Source organism: Opisthorchis viverrini, assembly GCF_000715545.1.
Source record: "Opisthorchis viverrini unplaced genomic scaffold opera_v5_77, whole genome shotgun sequence".
Lineage (NCBI taxonomy): Eukaryota > Metazoa > Platyhelminthes > Trematoda > Opisthorchiida > Opisthorchiidae > Opisthorchis > Opisthorchis viverrini.
This window is the reverse complement of record NW_008751733.1, coordinates 611842-638872: the sequence shown is the minus strand read 5'-3', so window position 1 is coordinate 638872 and position 27031 is coordinate 611842. Positions and strand designations below refer to the sequence as shown.

Sequence of the window (27031 nt, the reverse complement as noted above, 5' to 3'; positions counted from 1 at the left end):
TATATATATATATAGTCTACTACCTCACCAGTCCTGCATTTTAACAGAGCCATCTATACTGATGGATCACTCACAAGCTTATGACAGTGCGTTTAGGCACTGAATAGGGTAATATTTCAAACAGCACTTATTCTCATGAAACCCCCGACCATATCAGTGAGTCAGTTTAGTTACTTCTTTGTCTGCCACTTTTGTTGATCTTATTTGAGGGGATGTGTGGTCGGCACAGACGGTCTGATGCCTCGTCGCACATGCTGAGTGACTCATTATTTAAGGACTTCAAAACAGTTCGTTAATTGGTTCCCATAGCGCACACTAATGACGAACGCTAAGGTCATATTTCCGCTTTTTGCCCTACCTCGAAGTAGACTCCAATCGGATGTCCTTTGTTGAAGATGTCAAGCATCACAAACTCCACTTCAAACAAGGAAATCTACGGAAGTTGTTTGCCTTAAACAACTAGTTGTCGGTTCCTATGAAAAGTGTCTACGTTTACAAAGAGGATCCCATCTGGTTGGCCTTTAAATGGAGTTGAGTTAAAATGTGATTTGAGTGAAACTACTCACAAGGCTGCTAAAAAATCATCGACAACCCACTACCGGTCTCGGTCTCCATGGTTCTCATCAAGTAGGCGCACTCTCTGAGATTGTTTCACGAAATATGCGCAACACGAAATGGGCTTTGATGGGAAACTCATTTGAATTTCGCAGGAATATCTCACTTATTGTATTCTTCAAAACGAATGTGCTGAACAAAGTCATTTGATACGATGAGCCACAAGAAAGGCGAAGCCGTTTGTGGGCCATGGAACCACTTGCAACAAGCTTGTGAGTAGTTTTCTTCAATATTTCGGATATTGTGCTAGATGAAACATGATATGCCCTTTTTGCAGCGCATTCACTTGAGGAATAAAATAGGCCAGGTATATAAATGTGCTGCCTTTGGATCTTCCGTTAGAGTCAGATTGGTTTGCAGATGAGTGTAGTTCGCAGTCTAATTTGCGCGAATATTTAGCAGAATGTTTTCGGTTGTTGTTTTCCGCCGTGATTTTTGTCTCCCTCGCCATCCAAATATTTGCAGTGAACTAAAGCGACCAACATATGTTGGTCTCAAATTTCTTCGTCAGCTTCCTGGTCTGACCATTTGCAGGACAGGTGTGCAATCCTAATCAAACTGCAGTTCAGTATTCACAAGCAAACAAATAGTGTGGTGAAATTTTGTTAACCTTCTGATATAAAAACGATGATTTGTGGGTAGCAAAAGCAATCAAATCTAGCAGAGCCACATGGTTTAACCGACTATTTTGTGGGAGGTTCTCTTGAAACACTGAAAGCTTAGCGAAATACACTCATTTGCAAACAAATTTGGTTTTGCGAGAGACTCGCCTGGAACCCAGCTGAATGTGATGTTTCCAGGCAACAGAGTGTGCTGCACCAAGACGCCTCATGTTTCAGTCGCTACGATATTCGAGATATCGCGATACATGTTTATTCGTAATGCGCTACTCATAAGGTTGCTGAAAATTCGTTGGTTCCGAGTGAATGTGAATGACTAGTCAATGGTACTGTACCCATTTGATGACGCCATCATGTGGTCGTGTGCACCTGCTTCAGAATTTCTGGTCCATTCTCTTTTCTCCATATTCAATCAGACATGCCATAATAATACCCTCATTTAGTTGTCCATTCCGCCAGTGTGCTTATGATCTGCTCATGTCGGCTTATACACCTCCGCACCCGTCTTTCAATACTCCACAAAGGACACCGCATCCGGCCCCGGCATGTTAGCACGTCACTGTGACCTATTTACCAATACGTGTTCGTGCCCGTCTGCTGAGACTGCCCTGACTCGTTCTATAGGATTTCCGTGTGATCACACCGCCAATCAGAATCACGAGACGGCCGCTGCCCACACTGCTGAGCCAAAATTCAGGTCGCTATTTTCTGGTGTGCGGATCTTGACATTACAATGTGCCGGTCAGTGACAGACTTCCGCAGCTGCTAATACCACGAACTTGAACAACGAAGGATTGTTGCAGAATTTTGTCCACTTCTGCGCAACTAATACCGTAGACTTTCTGACCTAATCCTTACTTTTGCTATTCGGGGTCGCCAAACCTACGCGCGACTCAAAATTCCGTACCAGGATCCTCAACACCCCAATACTAGGCACTTCGCCTAGCCTCTTCAAAGTCTGCAGCAAGGAGTGCTACAGACACATGTTGAGATGAATGTGCAGTCACCCACGATTTGTATTTCTGTCACTGTACTGAAGAGTAACTGTGTTTGCCATTGTAAGCCAGATAATCATGACTGGTACTCCTTCATTTTAGTTGGCATATTAGGAACTTTGACCGCAATCCTAGACGGGGTCCATATGGATCCAGTGCGCGCTGCTGCTTACGATAAGCTCATGAATCAACCCAGTGCCATTTTTCTAGATAATGCGCCATCTTAACTTTTCGTGCGCTCAGAGAATCAGCAAAGCAAATTAATTTGTCCTTCTTTGTTTTTCCTCCTTGCTTCATACCACGAACAAAAATGCCATGAATTTGAGCAGTGAAATCTGTACACGAATTTTAATTATTTATTTGTTTATTCATTTATATACTTACTCGCTGATTATTTTAAACATCTTCTTGGAATAGAGTCTTCGTAAAACCCCGGGGTAAGGGATTGTTTCAGAGTTACTTTTGCGATATTTTTGGCGAATACATGATTGATTTGCAAACAAGGCGTTGTTCTGTTCATGATGAGCTGTTTCATTTATTTTGTTTTTGTTCGTGAGCGGTTTGAGCACCCATCGTCATATCACACATCAGCTAGGCGAATCATCTCTTGGGCACACACCTTTTCTTCTGAACACATCCACCTAAAATTCTTTGAGGGCGTTTTAAGAAAAGCGCGTTTTGTACTGGTAGAATGCGCAGAACTGAAATTTATATTCATGCTTGTGTGTGTTGGCTGTTGATAGACGACACAATATGAGGCGTGGGAAACATCGTTTGATAACTGACAGTCGGAGGAGCCAATCTGTCAGAATTCTGGTGGAAAACAAACATGAATGACCGTCCGATAAATCTGTCTTTTAGACGGCTGACACTCCATTTTGTGATATACAGTAAACAAATGCCGGACCAGTTACATTCACATTGGATAGTCCAACGGTTTCTGATTATACATTTAAAAGCCTGTGGCGCTTTGCTAAGAATTCGTTGGTATCTTTACTACAAGCATCATTTTTCATAAACTGATTATTTTACGGCCCAATAGAACTTCCAGGTCATATTAATCCAAAGCAGTCTCTGAAACAGTTACTGTAATTCGTTTGCACACACTAGGTTGAAATTTATTTTTATTTTGGTATAGTAACTAGCGAAAAAATCGCGAAACAAATTGATGGTTGAGCTCCACATTCGTTTTCGCCTCATTCATTTGTGGATTTTTCGTGGTCACCCAGGCCCTATGAAATGCTTAATGTTATCATGCCATTCTTGCAAAGCTCAAGTGCAGCTACTGTTTTTTTTATAATTTCTTGGTGTAAATATGAGCTTTAGCTTACCCCCAAGACTCCGCAAACAGATCTTTTGGAACTAGTTTGGATCACATTGTTAGCGCGCTTCCTAAATTGCTCCAAAACGGTTATAACTTTCAGCATCCGATTCTCTCTTTTGAAGGAACAGGACGTGTCAGTTTGGAAGACCAGAGGCATTGGATGTGGCAAGTTTACTAGCAAGGGCATGTGGTAGACAAATCCTGATCCCCTCGTGTAGAAAAAAAAATGTAACGAACGAATTCCTGAGAAACTTTTCAAAACCAACTGGAGCACGATGGTGTCTTTTCGAGTTTTGTTAAGCACGAGAAAAATCCCTAAAAATAGCTAAGTAGCGCGGGGGTAGATGAGTCGCTGTCAGGAATAAAGACATCCTTGAATCCCATGCATTCTCTGAATAGGCTGTGTACGTTCAGTTGCAATGTCTGATTAATTGCCCCAGTTGCGGCAGGTACATTCATGGAGAATTTTGACAGACGATTTCAACCGAATGATCATAACTCTAAAATAGTTTGACGCTAAAACATTATGTTTTCAATGAATTAATTCCTCCCACCGAGCCAGAATTTGGTGTCACATGCCTGAAGAGAGCGGGGAACAGAAAGTGAGCCGGAGGAAATCTGAGTGGTGTTGTTCGTTTCCAAAACGATATCATAATAGCACCCTTGGGTTTTGATAACAATATAGCTGGAAACGCCACCAGGTAATTTCTACTTTTATTGCTGACAGGCATTTAGAGTTATCCCAGAAAATGTATGCGCAGAATAGCTGATTCTTTCGGTTGTTGGACGTTTTGTAAAAAATGAATCGCCATTTATGGACAACTGATATGTCCAGTTGAATTCTTCGGTCATTAGATGGGGAAACATTTTGGAAAATTCGCTTCTACGTAACTTCTGGAAAATGCATCTTCATCAGGCATTGTTGCTAGCAAGCAACAGAAAACACTGTCCCAAACAAGATTACTCGTTGGAAGAAGGGTTTTGGTTAGCTAGCATCCATACGGGAACACAGTTCTCAGTATCTTAGGGGTGTGTTCAGGCTTCTCGCAAGTTTCTTAAGTATTATACGAGGCTCGCTATTAGCTTTTCATAGGAGTGGTTTAACATGCATTAGAGCAGATTAACCCAGTCTACAGAAATGATCACGGGCACGGGGTCGACACTTTATTCGAGATATTGACTTCTATGGAAACTGTTTCTGTTCATCCAGCACAGTATAAGTTGTTTTTATTTACTTGACCTATGAGAGTTTTAACCGACGTCAGAATTAGAAGAAAGGTTCAATGGGTGGCTCACCTGTATCTTGAGTTGAAGCGCAGCTGGATGGTAAATCTGTGAAATATCCATCCGGGAGCCTTCACTCGTTACGAGCTTCGCGTGCTAAAACACAAGGAAGATGAGTCGGTAAGTTAAGCACACGTAATTCCATCAGTTCCACCTGTGTTTTAGAACCAGTGGGTGCAGAGCTTACAGTTTCGGCAAATCGCATCTTGAATCCCTTCCACAACATGGATAAAATAGCCAAAAGGAAACTCAACGGCACATTGTGCCTTTTCGATAAACCCGGTTGTCGAATATAGAAGGACGGAAATGAGTAACGCAATTTTTGATGGATTCAGACAAAACTAAACCAGACACACAAGGACGAAAACCTATAAACTGTAACAAAGAAATCACGCTAGTAATGATTTGTTTTCTGACAGCTTCGGTATCGGATTTCGTTTCTCCGAGCATGGCAGTTTACCGTCTGATTTGCTCGCTGTCAGGAGCATTCATTGATGGTCAGCCGGACAACCATCTTCCAATCACGTGCGTTTTTGTGACAGCAGTAGCGACACTCGACAGCACAGGCGTAGGCTAAACTAGCCCAAATAATCTCGCAGAATTCGAGAGGAAAACGCTTGTGTTTTCGGCTGCTCATTAATGAATAAAGTTTTAGCTGACAGTACTACATTGGGGAAATTCGAATAAAACGTAATTCGTCAACAAAGTTTGGCCATTGGATCGGGTTGAACGACTGTTGTACCACATGAATGCCTGATACGGGCTCGAAATCCCTTCAGCAAATCTAGCAGCGCTATAGTTACGTTTCAGGATAGTTTTAAGTTCATTTTTAAAGATCCATTAGTTTTAATAGAAAATAGATCTGACAGATCTCGGCGGAGCTTGTTCAGTAGAGTGACAATGGGTTTCCTGTCTACCACTTTTTTATTTGCCCATCATTGACATGAGATCTATTATCATGAGCAATTTGGACGGCAGCTGCCGTTTTAGGTTTTACTCTTCCAAACGCCAGAAAAGACTTGAACCTCTGGAAAGCGTGACCAGTTAGCTCAGATTTCTGATCTCAGACCCTTGGACCGCACTTTCTCAGGGATGCGCATACAGGCGCATACAAAAGATCTATAAGGAGGATTTCAAAGTTGTTCTCCTTCTTTCTGTCAGGGCAAATTTCCCAACCAAGTTAACCAACAATTGTTCAACCACTCTAACATACTAAAACCCCTCGACCGACACCGAACAGAGATTTAGCCTGACTTGGCTGATTGGTTCTACTTCAGCCTTAAATTTTGACCAACCTCGGAACCTAGTCACTTGGTCTGACGAAGCTTTTGTGTCCAAAGCGAAACTTTGCCCGCCAATAAATCTACCGATTGTCACCAGACATTTTCGAAAAACATGTTTCTTTGTCTTTCAGAGAATCAAAGCCTTCCTTTTTCCATGTGAAAGTGTTTACTAAACTTTTTCATTCAGTTGGTGCATTGGTGAACTTGAATGCATGCTTCCAAAGGGTTTCAGAGTAGAACCTGATGTTTCTGCAATGAAAAAGGAGTGCCTACCGATCAGGAAGCTATACGAAGCCATTAGAAGCAGAAAGTTGTATGAGCTCAGTTTCAAATTACTTACCAATAACTGACTATTCATTGTATCCTGATCAAAACGATCACCCAGCCTGACTCGACTATGCGCCGAAAAGTTTGCTATAGCCGTTAACCAACGTGATAGCTGCTCCAATTCAGCTCGGATACGAGACAACGTAGGCGAAGTGGATTCTGCAGCTGTGATGCTGGATGCGGTAGTTTCCGTGCAAGGCATCCTGTTCATAGCTGACTGTAATGGCTCTGCAGGAACATGGTCCTTCAACAAAGAGTTGGGAGCGCAAACTACGGCCACTGCAGGCATGATCACCAGTGAATTCGGCTAGGATGGAACAAAAGCCAATAACGGGTTCTCAGAACATCCGGATAATGTTGTTGAACTCAGTACTATTCGATCCCGTTATTTTGTAGCCATTTAGCATAGAAATCATTCAGTAGAGTGACAATGGGTTTCCTGTCTACCACTTTTTTATTTGCCCATCATTGACATGAGATCTATTATCATGAGCAATTTGGACGGCAGCTGCCGTTTTAGGTTTTACTCTTCCAAACGCCAGAAAAGACTTGAACCTCTGGAAAGCGTGACCAGTTAGCTCAGATTTCTGATCTCAGACCCTTGGACCGCACTTTCTCAGGGATGCGCATACAGGCGCATACAAAAGATCTATAAGGAGGATTTCAAAGTTGTTCTCCTTCTTTCTGTCAGGGCAAATTTCCCAACCAAGTTAACCAACAATTGTTCAACCACTCTAACATACTAAAACCCCTCGACCGACACCGAACAGAGATTTAGCCTGACTTGGCTGATTGGTTCTACTTCAGCCTTAAATTTTGACCAACCTCGGAACCTAGTCACTTGGTCTGACGAAGCTTTTGTGTCCAAAGCGAAACTTTGCCCGCCAATAAATCTACCGATTGTCACCAGACATTTTCGAAAAACATGTTTCTTTGTCTTTCAGAGAATCAAAGCCTTCCTTTTTCCATGTGAAAGTGTTTACTAAACTTTTTCATTCAGTTGGTGCATTGGTGAACTTGAATGCATGCTTCCAAAGGGTTTCAGAGTAGAACCTGATGTTTCTGCAATGAAAAAGGAGTGCCTACCGATCAGGAAGCTATACGAAGCCATTAGAAGCAGAAAGTTGTATGAGCTCAGTTTCAAATTACTTACCAATAACTGACTATTCATTGTATCCTGATCAAAACGATCACCCAGCCTGACTCGACTATGCGCCGAAAAGTTTGCTATAGCCGTTAACCAACGTGATAGCTGCTCCAATTCAGCTCGGATACGAGACAACGTAGGCGAAGTGGATTCTGCAGCTGTGATGCTGGATGCGGTAGTTTCCGTGCAAGGCATCCTGTTCATAGCTGACTGTAATGGCTCTGCAGGAACATGGTCCTTCAACCAAGAGTTGGGAGCGCAAACTACGGCCACTGCAGGCATGATCACCAGTGAATTCGGCTAGGATGGAACAAAAGCCAATAACGGGTTCTCAGAACATCCGGATAATGTTGTTGAACTCAGTACTATTCGATCCCGTTATTTTGTAGCCATTTAGCATAGAAATCAGGCCTTTCAGCTACCATCTGAGTTACTTGTTCACGTTTAAGTTTATGGCGGAAATATCACCACAACCAGCAGAAATATCTGGGTTTCTTACCGTTAGAAAAAGAAAAACTACCTAGATCCAATGTGAATGAGACACTCGGAGTCCGCTCTTAACAAAGAAAAGTGGCTTTTTTCTAAGTGTAAATCGATCCAAGTTTTTAAAATAACTTTTCAAATAGACCACTTAGCATGAAGATTGACGATAGTATGTTTTTCCGAAAAAACCCAACCGCTAGAGCTTCCCATACCTAATTGGCTCTGTGAAGGTGCGCTCGTATCGGATCGGTCGCCTAACATTGTGGAGTTGTCTGTCGCCGGACGCTAAATTAGCAACAAGTTGTCAGTGAGAAGTAAATAATTTGACAGTTAGCATAGATAGGAAGCCTCAGATGGTACACACTAGATAGCCATTTACCCTGTTTATTTGGCGCACTTAATTGAAACCTAACTCGGAACTGCTCTCGATTTTAGCTTCAGAATAGTGCACCACATTCAGTCGTTGCGCCTGTGTGAAGTGTAGAGGTCACTCATCAGATCAAGCGTCACAACCACGCAAACCACGTGACAATTCCTGTCCCACCTGCAACCTTAGCCGACAACTTGTACACCACAACTTCTCACCCATTTTCGTTCACTGGGCTACCACTCGCGTCACGCGCCATGAACGCTTACGAGCTTCAAACACATCAGGTCAAGTTGTAATTATGTTCGTGCAAGCACCCCTCATCACACCCCTCTCTTCACACTGCACACAATGAATAGGCGCACAACTCGGCACAACACACGCTGGCGCGCGCGCAGTGAGCAGGAAGTCAACCATTCTCCACAAGTCCACGCACGGACAATTATGGAATACGTGCAGCAGCCATACTGAGGAGAAACCACGTTCCCGCCGTTCGGACTTTCACCAAGGAACTCTCATAGACGATAAGTTCCTCTTTTGACTTGCTCCGATTTCGCATTGTATTCATTTCTATACGTGCGACATCTCACCATTGTCAACTATACTAAAAACCTTCATTAGTGCATATACCTTCTGATTTGTGTTATGGCCATCATCAGCAGTGCACAAATAGAAGTTATCATACCTGTCGAGAATACTCTCTGAGAAAACCAAATTTTCGATCCCCGCCTGGATGCTGTCAGATATTGGATGCTGATCTCACGTAAAGATCACAATGTTCAACAGAAATCAACAGTACACAAGATGTCAGAGTTGTTCTGATTAGTTGATCATTATTCATCCTCTTATCCAGGTTTGCTTCCTTAACTGGACACCGGGATCAAATGCTGTTTTTCTTATGGACCGAGGGGCAATGGTGGACCCAATAAATCGAAATCATTGATATTCCGAAGAGCACATCAAGCTTTAACAGCCGAGATTTTGGTAACTGCCGCGTTTCACAGACAATTCTAGGTGACTTATTCACTTTGAAGTGTAAGATATCCAGAATCTATTTATGACGTCCAGGCATCTTTGAAGAACCATAAACGTGTAACAGTAAGATTTTCTTGTTTTTAAAGTGGAAGAACTTCATATGTTTGTCCATCCACTATCGCTACGACATTCCATTTTTGGGGTGTACCCACAAACCGCAAAAACCTGACAGCGACCCGGAAGACTATCGTGCATACAGCGTGAAAATAATCCATACCTTTTTCTCCCATTGACTAGCGAATTTATTGGAACTTCCTTCGAAATTGATCCGAAAGCATTACAAGATAAGCACCGAGACAGTTTTGGTTCAAACAACAATCCTTCAAGTACTAGATATTTTATCATAATTAGGGCAGTTAGCGTAACCTGTATACAGATGTATGAGAACAACCAAATCTTTGACACATCCGAGAGGTTACAGAAGGCCTTAATCGTCTAAATAACAAGACCACTGTCTTACCAAGTCAAAAACGGGCAGTGAGCTAGATCATACAAGAATACTGAAGCTCAGTTTCGCTGCAGGTATTTTCGAAAAAAAATGTTCTCATTATAATAGAAGGATAGGGAGAAGCAGTACAGCTGCACTATAGATTCATTCTTCAAAGGTTCTGCTTGGTTGTACTGCTTGGCTCCATTTTACAAATTCTAGCAACACCTGCAGTACCTTCACATTGATTTTCGTGTTGTCACGAGTTCACGTATGTTCTGTACGGAACATGTATTAGAGCAAGATTGCCAAGATCCGAGTACACTCAGGTCGAAATTGAAAGCCAGGATGCAAATATAGCATTATGCTGGCTTCTCTCGGTTTCGTTTTGAGTATTTACCTTGAGCGAAATTCTGGAAACAAAAACTTTGTTGGGTTTTGTTTGCTCTTGTACTCTTAGAAGAATCTACGAAATTTGTGACTGAAAGACATACTCTGTCGATGAAGCAACTTATTCGTAGAGAAGCGCAACAATCTTACAGGAAGTGCAGTATGACGGATAACCCAAGCTGGCTCAACAAGTCACCACCAATAAACCTCGAAACCTATAGCGAACTAGTCTTTTTTTAACTGAAAATGCACTTACCCGATCTTCTTGGGAATATCTTCTGTCCTGTTCAATCCTAGGCTGCAAGTTCAAGGCAACGCATACCATCTCCCACTCGGTTAACAATGCGCGGATTTGAGAGGCGATGTGTTCTGGAACTTGGACTTTCATTGCCGACTGCTCAGCCGATGCTAGCTCAGCCTGGATTTTGTTCCAGCTTGAAGATAAGGCATCCAGATAATTTCCGAGTCCGGAGTTTTGTGGATCCAACTCCATAAGCCAATGATCCTATAGGAGTAGAAATCATCTCAAGGGGTGGAGGTCTCAAAACAGTGCAATGCGGGCTAAATTATGACAGATACTAGACAAAGAAGGGAATGCCGGAATCACAGATCGGAGTACGACAAACGTTTGTCAGTCAGTGTCATGCATAGGATGGAATTCATGAAGACCGCTTGAAAAATCTCACTCGGTTCGGAACATTTGTGCGTGCCATTTAAACTGGCGCTTGAAAATGGTGTTGGATTGCTGAATACAAGGATAATGAGGAACATTTATTTTTTCTTCGATACTCTTTCACCATAATGGCTATATTTCGGATAAGATACCATTGTAAAACTGCGTGATCATATCATCCCAACTAATGTGCACTCAAACGGCTGGAGACAGAAACCAGAAGCATACATATGTACCAGCACTATAGCTCTCCCATCATCTTTACGCCTACAACTCAAGTACCAGACAGAGTTAAGCAGGCTCGAGAAATCAGGATGGTTACCCTCCGGGTGACGGTGAATATCTCGTAGGTCGACCACAAATGATAGCGTTTTCTGGCCAGAAAATAAATGTGAAAAATGACAACTTACGCGATTCACACGTTGGTCCTGTACTCGCAAAGTCTCAATCAACTTTTGGCGTAAATCTGCCAACCAATCACTGGGAGTCTCGCCTGCTATACCCCAACCGGTATTTTCATAGGATCCCATCAACGTTTTGATTTCGGCCAACAAGGTATCCAACTCCACCAGCTGTGACTGCCAACGTGTCAGACAGAGTTTACGACGTCGCAACGCTGTTTGCGCTAAAGATAACGCCTCAGAGAGCCTATTGCAGCTGGCCTCCAATCTGGTGATGACTTTGCCGTGAGCTGGTTTCGTTCGTGTCCCTTCACACTCTCGAAGTAGTCGGACCAGATGAATGGACTTCCGACACCAAGCGTTGGCTTGTTTTTCATGCTCGAAAGTGACCTCGATCAGTGCCTGGAAATGTCGAAACAGTTAGCATCGAATAGGCACAAACGATCATTTTGACGAGAGAAATTAAAGGTACTACTGCCAGATGGAAACTCACCTCTAACTCCGCCCACTTTGTTTTTAACCAAGACGGCGTGAACTCTAATACATTCATCCTCGTAGTGCCGCCGTTCAAGTCGGAACCTGTTTGTCCATGCCAAAACAATAGATCGAAGCACAATTCCGCCTCGGTAGTGGGTTTCGATCTTGCTGTGGTGGCCAGTCGAATATCATCTGACTTCCGTCGTACCAGACTTTTCGGGACTAGGCCAGAACTATTGATCAACCAGTGTGTTTCTTCAGCCAGACCTCGTAGACATGCTTCCACGTCGTTCTGGTAGGTACCGAGTTCCTCCAAAGTTGAGATCGATAATGGAGGACCTTCATCGTCCAATGCGCCGACGTTCACATAGGCGGACCTGTTCGAATTGACGGACGAAATCAAAAGATGGAAGATCGAGTATATTTTAAAAGGTTTCTCTTCCATAAGCGAAGGTGTGCACGGTGCATTTTTTAGAATGTTTTCTATCGAACCCTCACAAACTGCCTCGATAAAATCAAATTCATAGGCGCTAAACGATAGAAACATACCTTTATCACTGTCTGTTCACGAATAAATAGTTTATTACCTGTATGATGCAGATTTGACAAGCTCTCCCCGATGTATATCTGACGGTGCATCCTTATTTTCCTTACTACATCAGGTTAACTCTTAATGCTATTTCGACGAGGCACTCAGAACCAAAATATCGATCACCAGTAAAAACCCCATCCAAGAAACAGTAGTGTTTGAATGGTCTTGTATCAACTTGAGATCCGGCTAAGGAGACTGTGAGTGCATCCCCATAATTTTACTGTATATTATCGAAACTACCGAATTTATTCGAGAACATGGGTCTCACAAATACGGATGCTAAGAGTACAATGCACCGCATAGTTTAATGGAGACCGGATAACCTCTCTGTGCTTACATGTAACACAGTACTGTGCAAAAAAGCGGAATACCATAGTCTGACCAATATAGTGTTGGCGTCTTGTCCTTCGGTGGAATTAAAGTAACTTTCGTTCATTCTCATTAAAAAACATCCCGTTGGGAGGACTTGCATAATGATCCGAGTATAAATGTCACAGATTTCTTTGACGAGTTCCAGATATGCAGCTATTAAAAACAGTCAGCTGATGAATGTGCGAAGTTAACTGAGCCTGCGCTGAGTGTCACAGAGAGAGGAGCTGACGCTTGACTACGTTCCAAACATATGTTCCAACCGCACATGTTTTCTAGTTACCGAAAGCAATTTTCTGTGATCTTTTGTCAACAATGAAACCGCCTAAGACTGGAACTCTGAAGGGAATCGAAAAAAAAAGAAAATGACACGATCAAGCACTGTATGGTAACGCTTGCAACAAATGACTGAAAACCACTTCCGCGCACGCTTTGAAGCAATTCGCAATAAGCGTGCAGAGGTTTCTTCCAGCCATCACCGTGTCCACACAGTAACAACTTACTGCTTGCATTGAAGTCGATGGGGAGAAGAAATTGCTCGTACATCTCCCCCTGTCCCCATTTGTCTATCCCCCATTTTACTCCCAACTTATACTAATCTAGGTTAATGTTACTCAGTAATGTGAATATGACCCGTTCATTTACAAGGTCGTCATTGAGATGTACCACGTAGGCTTTTTATGCAACCAGGTGTTATCAAATAAAGGACGATAGAATCATGATAAGATAGCTTATAGCTAACCAATAATGCTCATCACCGTAAAACGTTCGGACACAGTCCTATGGTCAGCTGTTTTAGAGAACTAATCACCCATTCACCAACCGGTTGGTTCAATTGCGGAATTTGAATATAGTGTGAATCAGAATCCAACCCGCTAATGACTTTTACAGGCGGTCTGACGAATCAATAATTTACCAAGTAGCTGTCGGTTCCCCAAAAGTCTGATGATTTTCTACCGAGTTTTTGTAACTTAAACAGATGTAATTAACAATGTGTGACTGGATCCAGAGAAGTTCAACTATATGAGGACGTTTCTAACTACTGGGATTCGATAGGGGATAAAGGGATCGCACAAGTGACATTCTGATAAGCGATCCACAAGGTCGAACCATATGCATACGGGTTTTGTCATTATAGATTTATTTCACAAGGAGTGACCACCATTCACCTGTAACCCAGTCATATACTGATTCATCAAAGTCCATATTTAGAAAAGCGAAGTTGTAGTCACATATTCCAAAAACCGGAACTAGAATATGTCCTACATGTACACTCAAGTTATACAAGAAGAGATCGAACCTCCGTCAAGTTAGGATAAAATGAATTCCGTTAGTTAAAACAAACTTATTCTTCTAGGGGCTGAACATACCTCTGGGCTGTGATTTTGGTTGGTGGAGGTACCAAGAGTTCACCCAAGCCAGACGTTTCAGACACAACAGGTTCCGATCCGTCTGCAGCAATACCAACCAAAAGACTTAAACAACTATACCGCCTACACAATTCTTGTAACTGGCTGCGAATAGCGTTCACTTCACGCCGAATATAAGCCCGATCATCCTGTTCTGGGCCGGACTGTTTCCCTCTGTTAAGGCTGTTCCTCCTAGGTGGGACAACAGGTGGATTCTTCTTCTCCATAGAATAGTTTTTGTCAGGTTCCATCTTCAACCCTTCGTTTGGCTCAGTAAAGCCGTTCTCTTGACTGATTTCATTGACTTCTGTCTGGGTCAGGCCAAGGCCTATCTTTTGAAGGATTTCAAACTGACCGCATGCATATTGCAGTCGTCTCTGGGGGAAGAACGCAAGAAGAATATGAATGACGTATGTGCTGTCCATTCTTGGATAAAATCAATAAGAAAACGTGTTGAATAAAACGTAGGATATCTTTATTCTGACCGGAAATCCAAGAGAGTTATCTTTTCAACATCATCATGAGCACTATCAACCAAAAGGGGATAACCTAGTAACGGCGAAACGATAAGGTCAACATTCTCCTCTTCTCACATAACTTGCTTAACATGATATTCAGTCTCGCAGGATCATGATACAAATCATATAACTTACTCGTATGTCCTGTCGGGAGCCAAGATAAGCATTGTCCTCGTTCTCGCGAAGATCATTCAATACTGCCTTTAGGTTGTCCAAACAGGAACAAAATGCGTCCCATTGATCCACGCGGTGCTGCCAAATACTGAAACAAAATCACTGACATCAGCGCCAAGTAGACTGGTTGCATGTTGCTTATTTAAACAAACCAAGTGATCGGATATATCAAGAGCGGTATGTAGAAAAGAAGAACCTAAAAACTTGTAACCGGTATGCTAATTTGCCTTAATTGACTAGCAATCAGGTTTTATCCTGCCTTGAAAAAAATGGACAGTTCCTTCCGTTCTGCCTGAAGTTTCCGGCACTCTGTGATGATGGTTTCACCAACGGACATAAAGCTTTTCATTGCACACTACTTGTTCGTCTTCGTCCCAACCCTACAATTTCTCCAATCTCTCTACCCAGCTGTGTGCCAGTCTAGCATCATTACATAGTTGTGTCACTGTGGCGGCAAGCTCAACCAAATCTTTGTTTGAAACTAATCAAACTTATATGTGATTGGTTATTGTGAACGTGTCCCATGGGCAAATTAGTTTTTTAAGACATACAGTCAAGAAAATTTAGTTGGAAATGATAAAAGTGTCGAGTCAGTTGCTTGTGTCTAACATAGTGGTTCTTATGGCTGAGACTCTATTTACACTCACTTTTTGTGGAAGTTAAAGTGACTTGAATAGTCATCAAAGCGGTTTTTTTGCGCTTCCAGTAAAATTTTTAGCCACATCAAGTCATCGTTCGTCAAAGTGCTTGTACACTCAGGATCTGCTCTATCCACTGGTATTTGAGTGTTCTCCACAGGGTTGTAGGTCTTTTTTAGTTGGTCGAGTGTTTGTTCTGTCACTTCAATTGCTTGATGACATTGAATGAACCGACTTTCCGCACGCTGAAAAAAGAAATTACACCAAATTACACCTGCGCTGCAAAATGACCAATCTTAAAAACATTTCTTTGAAACGTTTTTTTCGTAAAATGGCCACATCTACATCTTCGTTAACTCGTGAAACTAGAACTCACTCTAATCTTAATTTTTGAATTTTAAGGAAAGTTTAAGGGTGCAGTAAGTATTCCATTACGAAAGCGAAACCGGTCCACACCAAAATGTCGAGGGGAACTAGCACTCGGCATCGCACATTCCACGAACTTGTAAGAGAATTCCAGAACATAAATTTCCACCCAATAATAGAATGATTTGCCCTTTGGCCACCAGTTACCGACCGGCAACATGAAAGATCGTGTTTAAAAGTTGGCGTCAATATCCTACCGTTGACGTTCAATTTACGTGATCCGATGTTGAATGATACGTAGAATTGCAGTTTATCAAAGGGTCACTTACAATTTTGGGTTGCCCTCCGGAAAATATTGTTCCCTAAATCCAGTGCAAGATGTATGAGTGAAACAGAGTGAAGGGAGTGCGCATAAACATATTCTTTAGCCTGTAAGTTCTCCCAAATTAATTTCCTAATTAATAATTGGTAGTAACCTTCACTGAAATGAGATAAAACCAATAGCGAATAATCCAATATTCCTATGATTTTACAACTTATTGTTCTAATTTACGGGGCTCGTAGGCAAACAACGCCCTGTTATTAGTGATAAAAAGCTTGCGTTTGCTATCAATTACCGGTAATACTGCAGTATTTAGGCAGTACACATGCATTCCAACATCTGTTTGAAGCTCGAAGCTAGAAACTGGGTAAATAGTTCAAAATTGACTTAGTTGAATGAATATTCGATTCAAGCACCAATCTACAACACCACTATATAGAAAGGTAAATTTATAATTGCAGTTTTAATCCACCTACCTTCAGAATAGCACCTAGATCCACCACTGAACCTCGTTTTATGAGGGCCAAGTCCAAATGACTGGCATTCAAAAGTTGCGCTGGAGTCCTCAGCTGCGCCTCATACTTATTTACAAGGTTTTCATCCAATATCTTATCCTTTTTAGCTCTGTCAGTGAAATAGGCGTCGGACAGGGTTTTTTGATTGAGCATCTCATGGTCCGCCGTCAATTTCCAACCATATGTCTCCTCCAACCGATTTAGCAGAGAGATACATTTGGAGCGTTGCGCGGTTGAGCAACATGCCTGTGGAAAGCCGCGGACACAAAGTCCATTAACAGAAGGACAAGGTTCAAAAATAGGTCAACCATAGACCATGCGGTCCCAGAAACCGTAATAACGTTTGCGGATGTCAAACACAATTCCATAACAAAACATTGTCGCAAATCAGAAAAAATTAACTGGCGTCGAGGGACATACATCCAGTTACATATGGGCCAAGTGTAAGGAGCTACAAAGTAAAGACAGAGAAAAAAATGAGGAGGTGCAATCGCAATTCTCGGCGATGAGTTTATGATTCTACAGCGTGCACCATGTTTTAAACAGGATGCACGTTTGGAGAGAAAACGGTTTCCGGGAGCGCTTGATGATGAAGAAACATTTTATTTGGTGTTATTGACGTCTTTACTGAAGGTTTGGCCCCGTTCTTTCTTGGATTAGCTCAGGTTTTCGTAAATGATTTTAATCAATAGGGTATTAACCATGGCGGCGTCGATCAAGAATGATCTAGTGCTCACAGGACGCACTCCTGACAAAATAATGGGCCAAAACCAGTTGACCGTATTTACCTTTGTGCTTATTTATTTATTTATTTATTTATTTATTTATTTATTTATTTATTTATTTATTTATTTATTTATTTATTTATTTACATTGTGCTAATTAATAATGGTGCTCTGCTACCGACTTGGAGTTCCTGAATGAGGATTTTGATTTACCAAATCCAGCAGCATTTATTGAGATACCAGCTTGTTATCGTAGATCACAATTCTGCATTTTTAAGATCCAATAAGAGTACATGTTTCGCTTGGAAAACTCAACCAGAATGAACCAAAATGCGTGCAATCTAGATTGCTCCCCTTTTGCAAAGGTGACCTGTATGAGAACGGAAAATTAGAGAATATAATTCTGCGCTAGTTATCTGTAGACTATCAGCCCAACTATGCAAGGTTTTGTGCAGATTCCCCGTCAATGTGGGTGGCTATAGAGTTAATTGGTCGTTCGTTTTTTCGCTAAGCTGGGCAATCGGGCAATCTGGGCAAGCGTTTGATCACTAACTGAGGTGACATCATTAGTGCGTTGTTAGGGAACGTAGTGGAGGGTAGCGATGGGTCGATGTTTGTCCGTTGAATAGTGTTGCGTGCGTTTTGATTTACGTGCTGCTAGCCGGGACTGACCTTCGGTCACGATTTTCTGTTTGGTCGGAAGGTTTCAGTGACTGATCTGCCAAGTCGAATTATATCTACATTTCAAAATGTTTGCTTGTCAAGTCACTCAGGCGAGCCCGGTTGCAGTTTTTAAAAATATTTTAATTAGTCTAAACCCACTGTCGAACTTTCTGGATTGGATGCTTGAACCCCTTGGAGGACGGCACGCTGCGTTTCATGCTAACATTCGACAGAAGGCCCCGCTTTTAGCGACGGTGCAATGGATCAGTTGAGGACAAATAATCCCAGTCAGAATTATTTGTTCAAAACTAGCCGGTTCAGTGAATAGAGTTCCGTACGAAATAAATGAGTAAACTGTAGTCTTTTCTTTCACACGCATTTAGTTTTCACTGTTACTGATAAGAGTGAAAGTATTGCTTTGAAGAATATGTAACCTTCTTGCAATTCAGTTGCTTATGGCCAGCCGCCAAGCCTTGGGATAACCAGATATTTCTTATCTGTTCGTATTGAAATTAAACATTCCAAATCACAGGAAAGCTATGCAGTTTTATGGAACACGATGAAAACCCGAATCTGTGAGATAAGGATAGAGAACACAAACATTCTCATTTATTGTCTGTTTGGCCAGTGGCATTCTGACTTTCTAGGGTCCGTACCTCGTAGTTTTCCCTGTTAGTCACATTAAACGCGTGGCCACCCTTTGGATAGTTTTTATTCCAAACTGCTGTATGCAGAATTCGTCAGGTATTTCGATTTCAGATCTAATCATTTGTTTTAATGTCCAGGCTTATTTCATGAATAATCATTCCCATCATAGTTTGAAAAGTATGACCACGGAATCAAAATATCCGTAGCGGCGTGCGTGAATAGCTTTGTAACAAACGCAGGCACGCAGAACCGAGTTGTCATTAGGCTTACCATGTATTCTGACAAGGCTTGCTCAGCTGCGTTCAGCTGCTGTTCCAACGTTGCCATGTGCTCTCCTCGACGATCCAGCTTGTCATTGGTCTCGTGCCATACATTCTAGAAAGAGAGATGAAACAATTCTGTGACCTTTTTAATAGCCTAAGCAGCTGCAATGAGTATGGGGGTGATCAATCGAAACTCGCCAAAGCCAACCTCAGTTTGTGCCCTTTTTGGAGCTCGTCAGTCGGGTATAGTCACAATTCTACTAATTAGGATGAAACAGTTGTAGAGTGCTTCTCAGACTCAGAAAATATTGGCCTATTTACAGGATGAAATCCTCACTAACGCTGTCGCACCCCTATCCTCTTTGAGCGCCAAAGTACATGGAGAGCTTTCTACTGAATTCAGCACCAAAATCGGTGTCCATAAGGGCTGCCTTTTGTCATCTCCCTCTTTAACTTCCTAATCAAATGAGCAACTGGATGCGAACTTAACTACCGAAAGGTTCACTGTTCGACCATTATCACTGCATCCCGCTGTTCCCGTGTAGGCTTGGGCAATTAGTCCTCAGTCCATGTGAAGTAGACGCTGTGCGCCGGATGTTACGACAGCGGTTATTTTCAATCTTATTAGCGCATTGATTATCGAAGAAAGGTTCTTCGAAAAGGTGCTATCAGCTCAGGTGACGGGCTTCCTCAGAGAAGTCATCAAAGACTTGGACTATGTAGACGGCTTTGTGCTATTTGAATCAGGTTCCATCCAGTTACTTTAAGTTCTAAACAGTCTAGTGAATGTCGTCATGGGTTTTGGACTAAGTTTCGAACCTCCACTGTGCGCTTCGTACCACGTAAAGTGTGTTATTACAAGTTCAGATGAGTCCATCATCAATATTAGTGATATTTTAAGGACTACTACGGATATTCGATAGGTTTGCCTATCCGGAGAGTTGCAGTATATAAGATGATGGCATTGTTGAAGAAGTACACCCTAGATAAGCTAACCGTTTTGCACTCTTCGAAATAGGCACTTATGCGGTTGGCATGACATTACACTGTCTACAAAACGCCAGTATTTCCAGTGTTCCTTTACAGTTGTGAAGAATCATCGCTGTGCGTTGAAAACGGAAGAAGAGCGGTTGTCTTTGACCATCGGTGTACTGATGAAGCCGAGATGTTATTGTGATTTTTGACAGTGAGTCGGTCACATGCCCAACTGGTGAGTTCATTCGGCTACACCAACTACGATGGCGTGGCCATATGTTCCCTATATCTGTTGATCGGCGTCTTTGTGTAATCCGTTTTGAAGACAGCCTGCATCTGTAAAACTTCACAAGGTGGACATTGCACAATCGCGAGACTGAGCATGAAAACGCAACGAAGCGTTTTGGCTGCACTGATGTATGTCGCCTGTGAGGCCAGGGTATCGATGATTCATTATATCAATCGCCGACATGGCGATGTCCTTAAGAATTGCTAATCTGTTGTTGTGTTTTAAATTTCAGTTCCGAATATTCTTCTGTACTCTCTCTCTCTCTCTCTCTATCCTACATTACGGGCTCCCCTAATTTGGGATCATCCAAGCTACCTTACATGTGGACACTTTTCATGTTTGTTAAGCTGAATATCTGGACTAAGCTCCATAATCCTGCTCCCAAAAGGGATTTCTCGATGGATATTGTATTTATTCGTCAAAACGATTAGTTACGACTCCGTTGCTTTTGTTTTCCGCACTGAAATTCGCACCTGTTCCAAGAAACCTCATCGAGTGGAAGAGTTTTTGCTTACTTGCAGGCTCAGAAGGTCTTGCAGCCGATAACCTATCCCGTCTCCACCTGCGTTGACGATTAGTTCTCTGAGTCGATCGCCCAAATGCGTTTTTTGCTGTAATAAGTACTGAAATGGAGAGGGAACTCTAGCTAAACATAATAAAAAGCTCATTTGTGCACCAGCATATGCAATCCAACACGCGACAGAAAACGAATCAATGAGCGCCCAGTTCAACAGACCGAATGGGTTGTGGCACACAGTAATATATTCGATGGCAATCAAAGATAGAACATTATGTGAGCATACCATAAAGCACCACTGTTTTTAAAATATGAAGAGAAACACGATACCGGAGAGTAACTGACTTTGGTTGGTACAATCTGTTATGCAACCCGGTGAGTTGAGATCACAGGTTAGCTCTACCGGTTAAGCATCCTAATTAACTGGTTCCTTATTGTTCAACATATTTTGTCCTTAAACGATTAATTGCATTTAATTGCTTTTCGCCTTTTTTCTTGGCTCATTTATCCGATGATTGATTCAGAGGGGCATCTGATGCTTATGAAGACCTGAGCCAATAATTCACGAGACGTCTGGTTAGACCAAGGTTAGTTCGACCAGTAATAATATTATCTAGCTAGAACCCCGCGTTGTGAACTGTTTGAGGAGAGTGTATCCGGAGGGGCTACCTATCCGACCTGTTTACGTCCACGTTGTGAATCCCACAGGGAACAAATGATCTTCTGTGGCAGAAGGTTATCATGGAACCACCTCTTTATTTATGACTTATTTCGGCCAAGTTAAACAGGAACTTGACCTGTGCGTCCCGACAAACTGGCGTTAACTATTTTTTCTAAGGCTTCTGCTGCATTTTTTCTTGACAGGTGAAGCATATACCAACAGAAATCTTGGAAGCCACATTTGCAAGTATTTTCCCTAATTTGTCGAAAATGAAACTGGGCCCATTCTCCTTAAAGGATAAAAAACTAGAAGTCACGTGCTTTTTCAGTCACTGTTCCGCTGAACAAAATATTGAACTGAACACAAATGGGATACAACCACAAGTGTAATATAAGACACTTGCACAGCACACGCCTCCTTGTTTGCGTGAAGTCGGCTTGGCTTCCTGCTCATTCGAAATGACTTCTATGCAAACTAGCATGTCAGAGAATATTCTGAAACAATGAAATCTGGATAGTAAGTTCCATGTAGGAAATCCAAGTTACACCCTAGAGCATACATCCTCAAGAACTGGACAATTCTCACTTCTTCCGATAGATATTTTCTTAGTGTTGACTTAAGAGTGGTCTCATGTAGTACGGGTGTGGACGGGGTCCCAACTCTGAAGCTGTTCACTTCGGGGATTCGAAATGGCTAATAGGTGGGGAGTTTCCCTGAGCAAAATCTCTTCATCAAAATATGGTGCATTTATGCGCAGATATGAAATCAGAGTAAGCTGATAGAGGGTTTCTTTAGCGGGAATATGGAAGGTCTGCTATGAAGTGTGTTTTCGTCTTAATTCACTGACCACTACGGTTTTGTAAATCACCATATTATATGTTTCTGGATGAATATACATAAATGTTACCCTGTCCGAACGGACAGAGAAATCGTTTCCAGTATTGGACAATGTGTACTCAAGGGACACATTTTCGCCTACATACCGGGGCTGCTCCCCCCTTGAAAGGAAGTAGTCAGTCCAAAGGGGACCTTAGAGCGAGCTATTCCAATTTTTCCAATTTGTCCAATTCTGCACCGGAAACAGGGTTCGGGGCGCCTTAGCTGATGACTGAAAACCCCAGCTCCCAAACTATCAGTTTTGCAAGAACCAGTACAAGGTGTGCTAGGGACCTATAAAACAGTGACACACTCTAATAGACCACAGAAAGCAGAGAAAACGGCCCATCGGTTGCATGTCCTTTGCAAACGTACATCAGCAACTGTTCGTATGAGCTGATGGTATCGACGGTTATTTTTTAGTAAACTGCTGGGAACTGTTTCAAGTACTGTTGAAATTGTTTTTTTATGAAGTGGAACTGCAACCACCTTTACTCAGGGAGACGAAGAGAACCTGTTGTTGCTTGCATTTTTTATTAAGGCTAGTGGCAGTGCACGTCTCACGAAACCCGAATAGACCTTTACATAGAAGCAGTTGGTGTTTTCCTTGAGCGCCGCAACTTAGCCTGGTGGAAATCGCACAGCAGTTCTCAATTTTAAGGATCAACTGGAAGTCCTGTGGAGCGTTGGCGCCTCTCGGTAAGAATAAACCGGCTGTCAGTTTTCATCAGAGTTTAGGGCACGTTACAAACTAACATATGACCGTCAGCAAATTCTTATTACTTGTCAGACGTCAGCAACACGGTCGTGCAATTTACCAGGATAGAAGCAATCAGTATTCAGATCAGCCCAGAATGCAAAAATACGGTTATTTGGATTCCAAAGTGACGCAACATTTTACATTGTTCAGTGCGCAAACACAGAAAATGAAATGAGGAAACACAGTCGCCAAGAAATGAATGTGCGGATGAGGGATGTGAACGAACGCAAGCTATACTGGTGGGGAGCCAGATGGAAATGATGAAACACAAATCAACAAAGCATCAACAACAGTGCAACGATCCAACCATTCTATAGGTGCAAGAATATCTGATTTTGACAATCTGATTGGTGAAAAAGGATCCAAGATTGGATCCATACTTACGTTGTTAGAAAACCTGAAAAATATCTGTTTATGAAAACAGCAAAATATTGAGAATGTGGTAGCATGACATCAAAGACAATGGAAATTATTTTTTGCAAAAATGATGGAAAGATGACGTTCCAAATTTTATCCCTGAACAAAGCCAGAAAACACAACTGTCTATCTGTTATGTAGGCATGGAACATAAGCTTAACTATTTACTGAAAAATTTACCAACGTATTGATGAGCTTGAGTATCTCCAGAATTTTCGGGAATAACATAGACATAGTTGAAGTACGGAATCAAACCAGTAAATTACTTTGATCCTGTTTGTCGATCCTGTCTGCTATCGTGTTAAACTTTAGGTGACCGACCCCGCAACATCCCTCTGAAGGGTCTAAAGGAGAAGGATAGGCTATGTGGATCCTGCGTGAACTAACTGGAAGAAGGCATGCATTTTTCAATGGTAAACATCGACAGCTAAACTTGGTATTACTCCGGGTGTCCCCCGACAATCTCCAAATCTCGCTAATCGTTGGGGCTACACTTGCTGATTCACTTGCTCATACTTCTTTTCCGTAAGTAATATTAAACCACAAGTATCCCTCAAATCCTTCGTAGGATTTTTATGGTTTCTGCACCTCTTCTTAAGAGATTAAACGACGTTCGCCTCATTTGATTTAGTAAACATAGCCGAAGTCATTACGTATTGAGTCTGGTGTAATAAACTGGAAATTCATTAAAACATATGACACCTACAGAGGAAAATGTTGGTAGCTCAGGTAGCGTAGATGGTGGTCGTTGGCTTGTTCGCTGAGCTGGGCAATTTGATTGCAAACGTTTCATCACCGGTCGAGGTGACATCATCAGTGCATTACTGTGTGGCGTAGTAGTGCGTAGCGGTGGGTTGGTGGTTGTGCGTTGGGTAGTGTTGTGCGTGTGTTAATATACGTGACCTTTGATCGCGATTAGTTGTTCATCATCCCTGCTAGCAGTACGTATATTAACACACGCACAACACTACCCAACGCACAACCACCAACCCACCGCTACGCACTACTACGCCACACAGTAATGCACTGATGATGTCACCTCGACCGGTGATGAAACGTTTGCAATCAAATTGCCCAGCTCAGCGAACAAGCCAACGACCACCATCTACGCTACAACATATCACAGCTATGAATCATAGGGTTACAGAAGACACATGTACATTGACTGAAATGCTTGTTCGTTGGCACTACATGAGATGATGGTTTAAGTGACACGGATTTCCAGACGTGTTTTTCCCGATTTCTCTTGTACGAGCAAGTGATCATTTCGTTTCAACAACACCATAGCTCAACTAAGATAGGTTCGAACATTTTCCTGCTACGGTGCGCAGCAGTGATCGCCAAACAACCTTTCAAATGGGAAATTCTCAGAACAAATGCGGCTATTCCGATTCAAAGTACAAGTCACAAGAAAAAGAACCTCCTCACCTGGACAACAGCTTTCCGTTCCGCAATGGTGGTTACGTAATCACTTCCCTTTGAGATATGCGAATTGACCTCCATCTCTTCTTCGCGGACCGGAGGCAGTGGTGCGTTTGTGCCAAGACAGTATCGATAGAATAGAACCACGCTTTTGAAGTGATCCTTTATTTCACGCGCCAGTTGACGAAGCATGGGAGGTGTCTGGGATTCCTTCTTAACCAATGATTCAATCAACTGGCTCACTGATGGTCTGATCCCCAGTAATACCGGATGCTCAAGGGCGAGTGCCTTATGTTAGGAAGCATATTGAGCGTTGCCAGGAGTTAGATAACGGAACATGCCAAGGGATAAAAAAAGACTTCAAATGTTTCAAAGAGGGCAACCGGGTCATGGATAACTAATCCTATATTTTGCTCCCAAGTGTCCGAGTTAATTTTCCTACAGGTTAGCAGATGAGACGTTCTCAGATCTCTTTGGGTGTTAGTTATTAACGTCGAAACTTGTTTGCTGAAAACGTCACCTTTTTCCTGCTTTATATTATGCATGACCTTTTGGCGAAAACGACGTAAGCTAAGTCGAGAAACCTCGCATAGTAGGACGTCCTGAGCTTCAGGTGGTTTTGAATTTGCGTTAAGAGTTTTCGAGCCCTGGATTTTTTATTGCCACCGTTAGGTGTCCGTTAAGTGGGCATTCGGATGTTCACCGGGCTATAGCCAATAGCCTGCAAACATTTCATCTCTAGTCGACGAAGCACTGTCAGGAGTTCTCTTCACCTTGCACTGGTGACTTGTTCTCGACTAGTGATGAACGCTTGCAAGCCAAATGCCAAGCTCTGCGATCAGATCAACGGCCGCCTGATCAACTACCGATAAACGCACGCCCCCGTTTTCGCTCGGCAAATTGACGGTAGCTAGGCTCTCGTACTTGGTCCGGGTTGCTCGACGATGATGCCCCATAAACATGTCACAAAAGTAATAGTTTTTTCTCATGACCTTTCGGATGAGTGGTTGATTTGATGAGCCAACAACTGAGACGAACGTGTAGGCCAACAGTGTTTGCGCAACTGGAAGCGTGCTGAAAGCGTAACTAGGGGTTTGTGCTCAGCCGATTTTGAGGCAGCTTGAATACCCGTGATCTCTGCATGATAATGAGATCGGGTGGAGAAGTACGCACGGTGTGTTTATACGAGGCAGCCTAATCATGAACACGTTTTCCGATGACATATCACACTGTAACTATCCAAAACAAACAGGATTTTACGATGGGATATATCTGCAGTGAATAAATACGAAAGTCACAAGGTTGCTGTAGTACATTTTTCAGCCACTAGACTGGAAATGCGCTAGCCTATTACGAATTTTAGAAACTGGCAGTACATATAAGTTCATGTTGGGCTATTTGCATGGGAGAATTCTCACCGATTTCAGGAGGTCCTAGAAACTATACACATGGTCAAGCTAGCAGACTTGAATCCATCGTTTAACCAACAAAGAGTCGACCGGTTTATTTAGTCCAATGAAGCTCGATGAACCCTAATCCCAAAACACGATGTTAGCCCTCCTTTCAACCTCTCATTCTGCAACTAGACTGAAAAGCCTACTTATTTATCTCTCTACATCACGTTGTCGTGGCTACTGTAGTGATCTTTATAATATGGTTTCTCCAATATTCAGAAGTCACCACCACCTTTGGCTACCCATCACAAGGATGTTCATTGGACCAAGGTAGACATGCAAAATAAAAACATAACTTGTCACCTATTGGAATCCTCCACGGAAAATTTTGGTAATCATTCTTCCACTACACCGTATGATAGACACTGATTTCTTAAGGAGCTATCGGTGAACTCGATTTATATCACAGCTGATATACAATAACTACTCACATCACTGGGCTCTCCTTGAGTGAAACAGACTCAGTTTGGTCTGCATTTCAAATTTGCACAAAACACCGATCAAGAAGATTTTTGGAGTCGCAACACCAACTACTGATAAAGCTAATGGGAACCACGGAAATAACTGATGAAAAAGGGATGCTCATCGCTATGTGACTGGCTAAATCATC

General features: G+C 42.3%; 1 protein-coding gene across 1 annotated transcript in view; it reads right to left on the bottom strand.

The window, feature by feature from the left end:
- Positions 1-27031, bottom strand: part of T265_04575 (hypothetical protein) — a gene marked incomplete at both ends in the record, with an annotated part of 227219 nt that overhangs the window by 100597 nt on the left and 99591 nt on the right. Inside the window, 13 exons of the mRNA XM_009169350.1 lie at positions 4851-4934; positions 6462-6755; positions 7602-7895; positions 10554-10802; positions 11381-11773; positions 11865-12225; positions 14180-14595; positions 14872-14998; positions 15558-15793; positions 16713-16997; positions 19058-19162; positions 20830-20925; positions 24974-25255. Coding sequence (XP_009167614.1) covers positions 4851-4934; positions 6462-6755; positions 7602-7895; positions 10554-10802; positions 11381-11773; positions 11865-12225; positions 14180-14595; positions 14872-14998; positions 15558-15793; positions 16713-16997; positions 19058-19162; positions 20830-20925; positions 24974-25255 — 3222 coding nt within the window. The remainder of the gene's footprint in view (positions 1-4850; positions 4935-6461; positions 6756-7601; positions 7896-10553; positions 10803-11380; positions 11774-11864; positions 12226-14179; positions 14596-14871; positions 14999-15557; positions 15794-16712; positions 16998-19057; positions 19163-20829; positions 20926-24973; positions 25256-27031) is intronic.